Source organism: Mizuhopecten yessoensis, unplaced genomic scaffold (assembly GCF_002113885.1).
Source record: "Mizuhopecten yessoensis strain PY_sf001 unplaced genomic scaffold, ASM211388v2 scaffold716287, whole genome shotgun sequence".
Lineage (NCBI taxonomy): Eukaryota > Metazoa > Mollusca > Bivalvia > Pectinida > Pectinidae > Mizuhopecten > Mizuhopecten yessoensis.
Genome location: NW_018480041.1, coordinates 322,623 through 337,808, shown reverse-complemented (window position 1 = coordinate 337,808; position 15,186 = coordinate 322,623). Strand labels below are relative to the sequence as shown.

Below are 15,186 nucleotides of genomic sequence, written 5' to 3'. Positions count from 1 at the left end.
AATGCAGAAGAGGTTGTTGAAAAATTATTTTTAGGCCACTTCAATCAGAAAAGCAGTCCATAAAATTTAAATTTTTACATTTCAAATGGAAACAAAAGAAGCTACAAAAACATGCAACTTCCCAATCAAGAAGAGATAGGATCCACATACTATACTTCAGATCAGTGGTGTATTTTATAAAATTGGAATATAGTAGTTTCTTTTACTTTTCACAAAAACGGTCAGTGTTCGTCCTCATCCAAGCCACCATCCAATATAATTAAAAGACACTTGTGATTTGCTGTGAAATGACAATAGTATTGTCATTCCCTGTATTCTGGTTTAAACGTTTAATTCTAGTGCTTTTTGATTTTTCGGGGTGGGATACCTGAAATATCTATGTTATCTCTCTCCTCTAGAGCACATTTCCCCCTTATTTTCTCGCTAAAGAAAGAGGAAGTGTGATCACAGTCACATATAGGCTTCAGTTTCTAGGCTTATTCAAACACAATGAAGGCTGCAATCACAATATTCCAATAAAAAGATGTGAAAAGTGACAGAAATTTCGGGAATCAGCAGCAATACGACAAAATCATACAGTGAATAGGCAAAGTTGTAAGGCATGTTTTTTTATGTTAAAATCGTAAGAATTTGGCAAAAAAAGGAATGGTTGGCAACTCTCCATGGTACTGCCACTATATGAAAAGTTTCAAAGAAATCTATAGAAAAATGAGCAATGCATAGCAGGACAAATTTGTCAATTTTGTTTACGTAAAGGGGCATACCTCTCTTAAAAAGGTCCAAAACACAAAATTATTTGAGGGGGCACAACTACATATGGTACTGTCACTACACACAAAAAATCAGAAGAAATCTCTTGAAAAATAAGCGAATGCATACGGAGACAAATTTTGTCTACGGAAGAGCTATAGTGGGGGTGGGGTATAAATATATAGAAATTCATGTAGTCAAGCAAATAAAGGTTAGTGTTTTTCAAAATATTATAAAATAAATTCTGACAATTATTTTGCATCTGTTATACCTTTTGGGAGATCTCTGCTACCACGGTTCACAGGGGGAGGTGCTACAAAATTAATGTAAGTAACATTTCAGTAATAAAAATTGAGGTATTTTAATTACATGCAACATGACAGGAACAGAAAAGAAGGAGCTACACTGACATGATGCATCAGATCAACTAAGAAAGAGGGAAGATACAAAAAACAGTCTGTGACATGCTTCAAACATAACAATCAGGGACAAGGGTCCAGATCTAAAAACATAACAATCAGGGAAAAGAGTTGGAACTACAAACATAACAATCAGGGAAAAGGGTTGGAACTACAAACATAAGAGGCCCAGAGGGCCTGTATCGCTCACCTGAATATTTAAGCAGTCAAAGCAAAATATTCTCATTAAATATTATATTGCACTACAGATATTTCCCTAGCAAACTTTGTTGGCTCCATCTGTTGAAACTACCAGCCAAATATTATTACAAGATTCTATGCTTTTTGGTTCTTCTTCAGATGTTGTTTGACATATTTTCCGCTGTGACCTTGTAAGTGATCAATGTCATTTTCCTCCTCTATCTTTGTTAGCTCTATCTCAAAAAGCTACCAGCCAAAACTTATGATTCCATTCCTTTTGGTTCTTCAGAACAAATCCTTTGAAATGTTGTTGACCTCTGTGACCTTTAGAGTAGGTTGAGGTCATTTTCATCTGCAAACTTTGGTGAGCTCTATCCTAGAAAGCCACCAGCCAAATATAATAGTTTTATGCCTTTTGATTATTCAGAAGAAGTCGTTTGATGTTTCTGACATATTTGACACCTGTGACCTTGAAAGTAAGTCAATCATGACAATCAGGGAAAAGAGTTGGAACTACAATCATGACAATCAAGGAACAAATTTGGAGCTACAAACATGACAATCAGGAAAATGATTTGGAAATACAAACATGACAATCAGTGAAAAGAGTTGAAACTACAAACATGATAATCAGGGAAAGTATTTGGAACTACAAACATGACGATTGGGGAAAAGGGTTGGAGCTACGAGCATGACAATCAGGGAAAAGATTTGGAACTACAATCATCACAATCAAGGAAATGATTTGGAACTACAAACATGACAATTAGAGAAAAGATTTGGAACTACAAACATGACAATCAGGGAAAAGAGTTGGAAATACAATCATCACAATCAAGGAAATGACTTGGAACTACAAACATGACAATTAGAGAAAATATTTGAAACTACAAACATGACATTCAGGGAAAAGGGTTGGAGCTACGAGCATGACAATCAGGGAAAAGATTTGGAATTACAAACATGACATTCAGGGAAAAGGGTTGGAGCTACGAGCATGACAATCAAGTAAAAGATTTGGAACTACAAACATGACGATCGGGGAAAAGGGTTGGAACTACAAACATGACGATCGGGGAAAAGAGTTGGAACTACAAACACAACAATCAGGGAAAAGGGTTGGAGCTAGGAACATGACTATCAAGGAAAAGATTTGTAACTACAAACATGACTATCAAGGAAAAGATTTGTAACTACAAAGATGATGATCGGGGAAAAGGGTTGGAACTACAAACATGATGATCGGGGAAAAGAGTTGGAACTACAAACACAACAATCAGGGAAAAGGGTTGGAGCTACGAACATGACAATCAGGGAAAAGATTTGTAACTACAAACATGACTATCAAGGAAAAGATTTGTAACTACAAACATGATGATCGGGGAAAAGTGTTGGAGCTACAAACATGATGATCGGGGAAAAGGGTTGGAACTAAAAACATGACGATCGGGGAAAGGGGTTGGAACTACAAACACAACAATCAGGGAAAAGAGCTGGAACTACAAACATAATGATCGGGAAAAAGGGTTGGAACTACAAACATGACGATCGGGGAAAAGATTTGGAACTACAAACACAACAATCAGGGAAAAGAGCTGGAACTACAAACATGATGATCAGGGAAAAGAGTTGGAACTAAAAACATGACGATCGGGGAAAAGAGTTGGAACTACAAACATGACATTCAGGGAAAAGGGTTGGAACTACAAACATGACAATCAGTGAAAAGAGTTGGAACTACAAACACAACAATCAGGGAAAAGATTTGAAACTAAAAACATGTCAGTTAGGGAAAAGGGTTGGAACTACAAACATGACGATCAGGGAAAAGAGTTGGAACTACAAACATGATGATCAGGGAAAAGATTTGGAACTACAAACATGACAATCAGGGAAAAGAGTTGGAACTACAAACATGACGATCAGGGAAAAGATTTGGAACTACAAACATGACAATCAGGGAAAATATTTGGAACTACAAACACAACAATCAGGGAAAAGAGTTGGAACTACAAACATTATGATCAGTAAAAAGATTTGGAACTACAAACATGACAATCAGGTAAAAGAGTTGGAAATACTGTTTAAACATGACATTCAGGGAAAAGGGTTGGAACTAAAAACATGACAATCAGGGAAAAGAGTTGGAACTACCAACATGACGATCAGGGAAAATATTTGGAACTACAAACATGACAATCAGGGAAAAGGTTTGGAACTACAAACATGACAATTAGGGAAAATATTTGGAACTACAAACATGATGATCAGTAAAAAGATTTGGAACTACAAACATGACAATCAGGTAAAAGAGTTGGAAATACAAACATGACAATTAGGGGAAAGAGTTGGAACTACCAACATGACGATCAGGGAAAAGGGTTGGAACTACAAACATGACAATCAGGGAAACAATTTGGAACTAAAAACATGTCAATTAGGGAAAAGGGTTGGAACTACAAACATGACGATCGGGGAAAAGAGTTGGAACTAAAAACATGTCAATTAGGGAAAAGGGTTAGAACTACAAACATGACAATCAGTGAAAAGAGTTGGAACTACCAACATGACGATCAGGGAAAAGGGTTGGAACTACAAACATGACAATCAGGTAAAAGGAGGAGCTTCACACATGACAAACAGTGAAAAGGGTTAGAACTACAAACATGACAATCAGGGAAAATATTTGGAACTAAAAACATGACAATCAGAGAAAGAGCTGGAACTACAAACATGACAATCAGGGAAAATATTTGGAACTAAAAACATGACAATCAGAGAAAGAGCTGGAACTACAAACAAGACAATCAGGGAAAATATTTGGAACTACAAACATGACGATCAGGGAAAGAGTTGGAACTACAAACATGACAATCAGTGAAAAGATTTGGAACTACAAACATGACAATCAGGGAAAAGAGCTGGAACTACAAACATGATGATCAGGTTAAAGGTTTGGAACTAAAAACATGACGATCAGGGAAAAGAGTTGGAACTACAAACATGACATTCAGGGAAAAGGGTTTGAACTACAAACATGACAATCAGGGAAACGATTTGGAACTACAAACATGACAATTAGAGAAAAGATTTGGAACTACAAACATGACAATCAGGGAAAAGAGTTGGAAATACAATCATCACAATCAAGGAAATGATTTGGAACTACAAACATGACAATTAGAGAAAATATTTGAAACTACAAACATGACATTCAGGGAAAAGGGTTGGAGCTACGAGCATGACAATCAGGGAAAAGATTTGGAATTACAAACATGACATTCAGGGAAAAGGGTTGGAGCTACGAGCATGACAATCAAGTAAAAGATTTGGAACTACAAACATGACGATCGGGGAAAAGGGTTGGAACTACAAACATGACGATCGGGGAAAAGAGTTGGAACTACAAACACAACAATCAGGGAAAAGGGTTGGAGCTACGAACATGACTATCAAGGAAAAGATTTGTAACTACAAACATGACTATCAAGGAAAAGATTTGTAACTACAAAGATGATGATCGGGGAAAAGGGTTGGAACTACAAACATGATGATCGGGGAAAAGAGTTGGAACTACAAACACAACAATCAGGGAAAAGGGTTGGAGCTACGAACATGACAATCAGGGAAAAGATTTGTAACTACAAACATGACTATCAAGGAAAAGATTTGTAACTACAAACATGATGATCGGGGAAAAGTGTTGGAGCTACAAACATGATGATCGGGGAAAAGGGTTGGAACTAAAAACATGACAATCGGGGAAAGGGGTTGGAACTACAAACACAACAATCAGGGAAAAGAGCTGGAACTACAAACATAATGATCGGGAAAAAGGGTTGGAACTACAAACATGACGATCGGGGAAAAGATTTGGAACTACAAACACAACAATCAGGGAAAAGAGCTGGAATTACAAACATGATGATCAGGGAAAAGAGTTGGAACTAAAAACATGACGATCGGGGAAAAGAGTTGGAACTACAAACATGACAATCAGGGAAAATATTTGGAACTACAAACACAACAATCAGGGAAAAGAGTTGGAACTACAAACATACAAACATGACAATCAGGTAAAAGAGTTGGAAATACAAACATGTCAGTTAGGGAAAAGGGTTGGAACTACAAACATGACGATCAGGGAAAAGAGTTGGAACTACCAACATGACGATCAGGGAAAAGATTTGGAACTACAAACATGACAATCAGGGAAACAATTTGGAACTACAAACATGACAATTAGGGAAAATATTTGGAACTACAAACACAACAATCAGGGAAAAGAGTTGGAACTACAAACATGACAATCAGGTTAAAAGAGTTGGAAATTAGGGGTAGGAATCCCAATTTTACAGTTGGGCCTGTATCGCTCACCTGAATATTTAAGGGGGTTCACTACAAACATGACAATCAGTGAAAAGAGTTGGAACTACCAACATGACGATCAGGTAAAAGGGTTGGAACTACAAACATGACAATCGGGGAAAAGAGTTGGAACTAAAAACATGTCAATTAGGGAAAAGAGTTGGAACTACAAACATGACGATCGGGGAAAAGGGTTAGAACTACAAACATGACAATCAGTGAAAAGAGTTGGAACTACCAACATGACGATCAGGGAAAAGGGTTGGAACTACAAACATGACAATCAGGTAAAAGGAGGAGCTTCACACATGACAAACAGTGAAAAGAGTTGGAACTACAAACATGACAATCAGGGAAAATATTTGGAACTAAAAACATGACAATCAGAGAAAGAGCTGGAACTACAAACAAGACAATCAGGGAAAATATTTGGAACTACAAACATGACGATCAGGGAAAAGAGTTGGAACTACAAACATGACAATCAGTGAAAAGATTTGGAACTACAAACATGACAATCAGGGAAAAGAGCTGGAACTACAAACATGATGATCAGGTTAAGGGTTTGGAACTAAAAACATGACGATCAGGGAAAAGAGTTGGAACTACAAACATGACATTCAGGGAAAAGGGTTTGAACTACAAACATGACAATCAGGGAAACGATTTGGAACTACAAACATGACAATCAGGGAAAAGAGCTGGAACTACAAACATGACAATCAGGGAAAAGGGTTGGAGCTACAAACATGACGATCAGTGAAAAGGGTTGGAGCTACAAACATGACAATCAGGGAAAAGGGTTGGAACTACAAACATGATAATCGGGGAAAAGATTTGGAACTACAAACATGACAATTAGGGAAAAGGGTTGGAACTACAAACATGATGATCAGTGAAAAGATTTGGACCTACAAACATGACGATTAGGGAAAAGGGTTGGAACTACAAACATGATGATCAGTGAAAAGATTTGGAACTACAAACATGACAATTAGGGAAAAGGGTTGGAGCTACGAACATGACAATCAAGGGAAAAGTGTTCAGAGCTTCAAAACACACGTTTATCAAGAAATTGGTCTTGAGATACAAACAAGTCAAAGTAAGGGATAGGTATCTAAGTAAAACTGTTTTATGAACATTTTTCTTCATATAATGTAAATGTTAATAAGAACGAACAAGAAAAAAAGGCATAACCCCATTAAAATGACTAAATCACAACAATAAGGGCAAGGGCACAACTTCAAATTTTGTAAAAGTAACTTCATTGCTGTGATAGCATGGTATAACAACACAAATACAAGAGGCCCAAGAGGGCCTGTATCGCTCACCTGAATATTAAAGCAGCCATAGCAAAATATTCTCATTTAATATTATATTGCACTAAAAACATTTCCCTGGCAAACTTTGTTGGCTCCATCTGTTAAAACTACCAGCAAAATATTGTTATAAGATTCTATGCTTTTTGATTCTTCTTCAGAAGTGTCTGACACATTTGACCCCTGTGACCTTGAAAGAAGGTCAATGTCATTATCCTCAATCTTTGTCGGGCTCTATCCCAGGAAGCCATCAATCAAATATAAAGATTCTATACCTTTCAGTTCTTCAGAAGAAGTCATTTGACATATTTGACCCCTGTGACCTTGAAAGTAGGTCAAATTAATTTTCATTCCCAAACTTTGTTGGGCTCCATTCGTGGAAGCCATCAGCCAAATATGAAGATTCTATACCTTTTAGTTCTTCAGAAGAAGTCCTTTGAAGTTTTTGACATATTTGACCCCTGTGACCATGAAAGAAGGTCAAGGTCATTTTCATTTTTAAACTTTGTAGGGCTCCTACCAAAAAAGCTTTCAGCCAAATATCATGACTCTAGGCCTGTCCGTACTTCAGAAGAAGTTGTTTAAAGGAAAAGTTGACGGACGAGGATGGACGACGACGGATGGACGACGGACGCCGCACTATGACATAAGCTCACTTGCCCTTCGGGCAGGTGAGCTAACAATGTATTAGGAAAGAAGAGTAGCTACAAATAACATGTCACAGGAAAGTTTTACTACAAATACAGGTAACATCAAGTAGGAAAGTATAAGAGCCCTATACCATAAACAAGAGGCATCGAGGGCTTGTATAGCTTATCTGGATAATCAAAGAACCATGGATTTTTTTCTTATTACATATAATACATTCCAAATATTGGCTCTGGTTCTTAGCGACACCCATCCCTCATTAGGTTTTCTTCTTTCTGCCCCCATGAATTGGGGTGGATTTTAAAGCAACATTCCATTTCTACAAATTAAGTCCTGTTTGCCCAAGGATGCTCTACACAAAATTTTGTTAAAATCCATCAAATCATACTAAAGGATCAAAAGTATTTTAATAATGTTTTAATACATTCCCTCTTCTGGGCCTCGCCCTAATTGATTCTCTGGACCAAATTTTGTTAAAAACCCTCCACTGGTACAGAAGTAGAAAAAGTTCAAAGATATAAACTTCACATTCCCCTATTGCGCCCCTGTCTCCCCCTACGTTTATATAAAATTATGTCCCCTTTGCCCAAGAAAGTTCTAGGCCAAATTTGAATAAAATCCCTCCATGGTTTAAACCGAAAATTCACGTTTTTGGACTTGCCCCTCTGTACAAAGAGGGGCCACACCCTCCATTTAAGCAAACATGAGTCCCCATTGCCCAAGAATGATCCAGGCCAAATTTGGTTAAAATCCCTCCAATGTTACAGAAAAGGAAGGATTAAAAAGATTAAACCTAAAATTCACCTATTTGGCCCCACCCCTCTGCACTCAGTGGTGCCACACCCTCTGTTTATACAAAATTGAGTCCCCTTTGCATTAAGGATGATGCAAGCCTTTAGTCAAAATCCATAAAGCTATTCAGGACTAGTAGCGTTTTAAAGGAAAAGTTGATAATCGGACGGATTAACAGCACGGCATAAGCTCACCATGGTCCTTTCATTATTCCTTACTAGTCGTCAGAACTCCTTGTCATGCAAAGAAAATACCTTCCATTAATATTTACCTGCTTTGGATGTTTTTTTGTTGTCTTCCTCTGTAAATATAATAAAATTACCTTGTTGGTATTCAATCATATATGCCAGAGCATTATATATACAACCATGACTTAATAATATCAGGAATGGTACAAGTCATACTTGCATGAATTTTCTACATTAAAGCTATATAATGCACAGAATCCTTAATCCAAGTATTGATCATCTGATGTGATTTATGTTTGATAAAGATTTTAAAATAATGTATAATGTAGCAATGGGACACAATGAGTTCAGGTGACTTACCATCTGGTACAACATAGATATCATCTTCAACAAGGTTCTGTAACATAAAAATTTCACAAGTAAACTCGTATTGACAAACAGCTTATTATATATGATACAAAGTTTCTAGATAGATCTGAGGTTCGTAAATTTATACTGTATAACTTATCATAATATTTTGACAATGGTCAAAAAGTGATACAGTTTCCATGTCCCCCTAACAAGAGGACTTGATGTCTCCAAATCAACCTTTAAGGTGGATTCCTGCTGTATTTTTAGCAATATTTCACTTTTTGAACAAGGGGCCTTAGTGGCCTGCATCGCTCACCTGGTATAAAACTCACACTTGTAACCTTAAAAGTGATTTAAAATAAAGCTACAGGCAAAATATCAGTATTTATGATTAAAATTCATTCAAAAGACCCTGTTAAATTTTTTAAAAACATTTCACCCCTGTGATTGAAAGTCAAACAAAGTCATTATGATGAACACATTGTAAAGCCTTTCATTTCAGGATGCAACTTGCAAAGTATAAACATGCTAGGACCCATGGTTATTCATAACAGGTTGTTTAAAGATTTTAAACAAATTTGACCCCGGTGACCTTGAATATAAGTCAAAGTCATTCACTTTAACAAACATAGTAGTCCTTGATCCCAGCATATGCTACTGACTAAATATCAACATTCTGAGCCTTTTGGTTATTCAGAACAAGTTGTTGAAATATTTTAAACATATTTGCTCCTTGTGACCTTGAATATGGTTCAAGGTCATGCATTTAAACAAACTTTGTAGCCCTTCATCTCAGCATACTACTGGCTAAATATCATCACCCTGTGCATTTTGGTTATTCCAAAGAAGTTGTTGAAAGTTTTTCACATATTTGACACCTGTGACCTTGAATATAGGTGAAGGTCATTCATTTGAACAAACTTTGTAGCCCTTCATCTCAGCATGCAACTGGCCAAATATCATCACCCAGGGCATTTTGGTTATTCAGAAGAAGTTGTATAAAGTTTTTAACATATTTGACCACTTTGACCTTGAATATGGGTGAAGGTCATTCATTTGAACAAATTTGTAGCCCTTTATCTCAGCATGCTACTGGCCAAATATCATTACCCTGGGCATTTTGGATATTGAGAAGAAGTTGTTTAAAAAATTTAACACATTGGACCCCCTGACCTTGAATATGGGTGAAGGTCATTCATTTGAACAAACTTTGTAGCCCTTCATCTCAGCATGCAACTGGCCAAATATCATCACCCAGGGCATTTTGGTTATTCAGAAGAAGTAGTGTAAAATTTTGAACATATTTGACCCCTGTGACCTTGAATATGGGTGAAGGTTATTCATCTGAACAACTTTTGTAGCCCTTCATCTCAGCTAGCTTCTGGCCAAATATCATCACCCTGGCATTTTGGTTATTCAGAAGAAGTTGTTTAAAGATTTTTACATATGTAACCCCTGTGACCTTGAATATATGTGAAGGTAATTTATTTGAACAAACTTGGTAGCCCTTCATCACATTTTTCTTCTGGCCAAATATTATTACCTTACGCCTTTTGGTTATTGAGAAGAAGTTGTTTAAAGTAAAATATTGATGCCGGAAGCCGCACAGACAGTTGCCGGATGCCGGACGCCGAGCAACAGCATAAGCTCACTTGCCCTTTGGGCAGGTGAGCTATTAATATAAAGGATATCAGACTTAATTTATGCCATTCAAGCTCAACTTCTACTATCACATACATTTCATTTCACCCTAAGATTTGAAAGTATACCTGTACTCCTACACCACACAAAGAAACAATACATACTTAAACAAGAGGCCAAGAGGGCCTGTATTGTCAACAGGATCTTTATGCCCTGCAATGGTATAAATGGCTATTGGTTCAGGATCAATCGGTAAATTAAAATATCATGGATGTATCCATCTATTTATCAAACGTATATATGGTTATAGGGTAGGGATCTTAATTGATTCAAAGTTATGTCCCAGAAATTAAGTCCCTAGGGGCGGGGCCAGACCCAAGAGTCCTGATGCTCAACAATTGTTGACATGGTTATATGGTGGGTATCTCGATAATGTCCAAGTTAAAAATTCTATTTGGCAACTATACCCCTCAGAACCAGGGGTCAGCCCTTCAACTGGTACAATTTTGAATCCTCAACCACGAAAAATGATCCAAATCAAATATGGTTGATATCTTTCACTTTGTTCCAGAGAAAATTTTACATGCAAGGGCCCGTCCCTTAGTCCTGAAGGGGGGCAATTCCCTTTATTAATACAGAATTGAGTCCCTTTTGCCTAAGGATGCTCTACACCAAATAATGAAATGGTTCAAATCCCTCCAATCATACAGGAGGCGACAGATTTAAACATTTTCCCCATGTTCTCCCTAATCCTAATGGGCCCTCCCCTCTCTGCCCCCAAGGGAGCCACACCCTTCGTTAAGTGAATTCACCTTGCCAAAGAATTTCTACAGAAGGAGCACTGGTGAGCTCAATATGTATGTGTTACTGGTTTAGTTTACAGCCTGTTGGAATGGGATTTTTAAGCTTTCTTTGTTGATGGAGAAATGGCCCATCAACAAATTATGATACTTTAGGGCCACCATATGACACTGGAAGTGTGGTTGTCAACAAAGGGAGGCCTGTTCAGGAAAAAGTTGCATGGTAGAAATAAGTGTTATGCTTACAAATATAAAAAAAAAAGTAGGGACTGATCATTTCAAAAGGCTGCATCATTATTACAGTACGCGCCAGGTGATTTGGTACTCAGTCACCCGCTGAGCGACAAATTTTAATCCCTGTAGCTCGTAACGGTAGCGTATCCCGTGGTCATGGGTGATGGGGATTAAGAATGGACAGAGAAAATACAGTATATTACTACTGCCATGTATGTGTCTGCTGTGGACGATGTTCCTGTCTACCGTACCACAGATGAGCAGTTACAATCGGCACACCAAACAGAAAGTGCTACTAAAATTTCTTGAACGGATAAGAAATAACACCAGCACAAACTGTCGTTTAAAGGTTTTTAAGAAAAGTGACTCCTGTGACCTTGAATATGTATGAAGGTCATTTGTTTGAACAAATTTGGTAGCCCTTCATGCTAACATCCTTCTGGCCAAATATCATCACCATGGACCTTTTGGTTATTCGGAAGATTTTTTTTAAATATTTAAAATATTTGACCCCTGTGACCTTGAATATGGGCAAAGGTCGATCATTTAAACAAACTTGGTAGTGCTTCATCCCAGCATGTTATTGGCCAAATATCATCACCCTAGACATTTTGTTAATTCAGAAGAAGTCATTTAAAGGTTTTCAAGACAATTGATCTTTGTGACCTTGAATGTGGATGAAGGTCATTCATTTGAACAAACTTGGTAGCCTTTCATGCCAACATCCTTCGGGCCAAATATCATTACCCTGGACCCTTTGGTTATACAGAAGAAGTCGTATAAAGGTTTTCAAGACAATTGACCTCTGTGACCTTGAATATCGACGAAGGTCATTCATTTGAACAAATTTGGTAGCCCTTCACCCAAACATGCTTCTGGCCAAATATCATCACCCTGGAGATTTTGGTTATTCAGAAGAAGTTGTTTAAATGTTTCAACATATTTGACCCCTGTGACCTTGAATATGGGCAAAGGTCATTCATGTGAATAAACTGCATAGTGCTTCATCCTAACATGTTATTGGCCAAATATCATTATCCTGGGCTTTCTGGTTTATCAAATGAAGTTGTTGAAAGGTTTTAACATATTTGACCCCTGTAACCTTGACAATGGGCAAAGGTCATTTGTTTTAATAGAAGAACTGGTTATTCAGGAGAAATTGTTTAAAAAGTAAAAAGCTGATACCGGACTGACAGACGCTGAACACCGCACCATGCCATAAGCGGAACATCGTTTTAGCATAACCTGCCAACCTTGAAGAGAGATCTTATAGAACTGTGGAATATTTTGTAATTCTAGGAATTTTGTAGTGTTACATTTACACAAAAGGAAATTTTGCAATTCTTACCAGATGAATTTTTGTTAATTTTCTGCGTTAATGCCTTCTCCAAAAAAAAATTGGCCATATAAATAATGAAACTAATTATCGTACCGAGTACATATTTTTTAGAGGGGGGTGGGGAGGTATATTGTAATGCCGTCCAGGTAAGGTACTGTCCATTGTATCAAAATAGTTTGATTGGCAGGTGGCAGGTGTTGAACACAGGTGAGAGAAACTATGGTTCAAAGTTAATTGCTTAATTGCTTTTATGATAAGTGTAGCGCAAGTAGTGGGGGGTGCAAGGCCCAGTTGGGGGTTTGCCTCCCCAAGTAAAGTTTCTGGAGCAAATTCATGTGTTTTGTGGAAATTTGGCAATTAGATTTAAGCAGACGTAATTTATGTCTCTGATAAGTTAGAAAACATATATATTGCGATTTGTCTTTTCTTATGCGATAAAGGTTTGAAATACCCGAATATTAAATATGTTTTTACTCATCAAAATTATGTGTACTCATTTGAATAAAGCTAGAGAGCTATGCGCCTGCACGATGCAAACAAGAGGCCCAATGGGCCTGCATCGCTCACCTGGTATTAATCTCACACTTGTTATCTTAAGATTTCATAAGAACCTATTAAAAGGTTTATAAATAAGACACCTGTGACCTTGATTGTCCAACAAGGACATTAGGTTAAAAGTGGATCAAGGTCATTCATTTGAACTTGGTAGTCCTTCATCCCAGCATGCTACAGGCCCAATTTCAGTACCCTTGGTCTTTTGGTTATTGAGAAGTCGCTTGAAGATTTACGACATTTGACCCCTGTGACCTTGAAAGTTGGTCAAGGTAATTCATTTGAACAAACATGGTAGTCCTTCATCCCAGCATGCTACAGGCCCAATATCAGTACCCTGGGCCATTTGGTTATTGAGCAGAAGTCATTTGAAGATTTTAAGACATTTGGCCCCTGTGACCTTGAAAGTGGGTCAAGGTCATTCATTTGAACAAACTTGGTAGCCCTTGATCCCAGCATGCTACTGGCCAAATATCATTATCCTAGGCCTTTTGGTTACTGAAAAGAAGTTGTTTCAAGTAACAAGAGATCCCAGAGGGATCTTCGCGCCCACCTTTGTACCATCTTCGTTAGTTCTTTGTCAGTTCGATCTTTTCTCTTCTTTTCTCTAATCTGTTTGATGTTGACAGTTAATCCATTTTGTTTTTATGATCAGTCTCAAAATATAACATGCACAACGAGGGATCAAGGGTAACCTACATTCAAAATTTGAGAAAATTCATACTTCCCGAGAAATAGCGATAACAAACTTTCACTATCAAAATCCAAGATGGCTGCCTGTCAGCCATGCTGTTTAATCGATCAGTCTCTAAAATTGCTCTGCACAGCTAGGACCAAGGGGAACCTACATAGGAAATTTAAGAAAGATCCCTCTAGTTCTTCCGGAGAAATAGCAATAACAAACCTACACTATCAAAATCCCAGATGGCTGCCTGTCGACCATGTTGTTTATCCGATCAGTCTCAAAAATTGCCCTGCACAGCTTAGAAGCAGGGGGAACCTACATATACAATTTGAGAAAGATCCCTCTGATGCTTTCCGAGAAATAGCGATAACAAACTTTCAATATCAAAATCCAAGATGGCTGCCTGTCCGCCATGTTGTTTATCCGATCAGTCTCAAAAATTGCCCTGCACAGCTTAGGAGCAGGGGGAACCTCCATATAAAATTTGAGAAAGATCCCTCTGATACTTCCCGAGAAATAGGGATAACAAACTTTTCATATCAAAATCCAAGATGGCTGCCTGTCCGCCATGTTGTTTATCCGATCAGTCTCAAAATTGCCCTGCACAGCTAGGGACCAGGGGGAACCTACATATAAAATTTAAGAAAGATCCCTCTAGTTCTTCCGGAAAAATAGCAATAACAAACCTACACTATCAAAATCCAAGATGGCTGCCTGTCGGCCATGTTGTTTATCTGATCAGTCTCAAAAGTTGCCCTGCACAGCTAAGGACCAAGAGGGACCTACATCTGAAATTTGAGAAAGATCCCTTTGGTGCTTCTTGAGAAATACCGAAATAACAAGAATTGTTTAAGGTGGCTCCACACTTTCGCAATTAACCAGCAAAATTCGTTGAAACTTTCATATAATTGTTATGCAAC

General features: G+C 37.7%; 1 protein-coding gene across 11 annotated transcripts in view; it reads right to left on the bottom strand.

The window, feature by feature from the left end:
- The window catches only part of LOC110442655 (vegetative cell wall protein gp1-like), a 206,612-nt gene that overhangs the window by 23,536 nt on the left and 167,890 nt on the right, over nt 1–15,186 (bottom strand). For 10 of the 11 annotated variants that reach the window (XM_021486348.1, XM_021486356.1, XM_021486359.1 and 7 more), the window contains 3 exons: nt 9,025–9,061; nt 8,748–8,777; nt 1,022–1,063 (listed from right to left, as the gene is read on the bottom strand). In XM_021486348.1, the coding sequence (XP_021342023.1) occupies nt 1,022–1,063; nt 8,748–8,777; nt 9,025–9,061 (109 nt within the window). The remainder of the gene's footprint in view (nt 1–1,021; nt 1,064–8,747; nt 8,778–9,024; nt 9,062–15,186) is intronic. The other variant, XM_021486355.1, reaches the window with a different exon arrangement.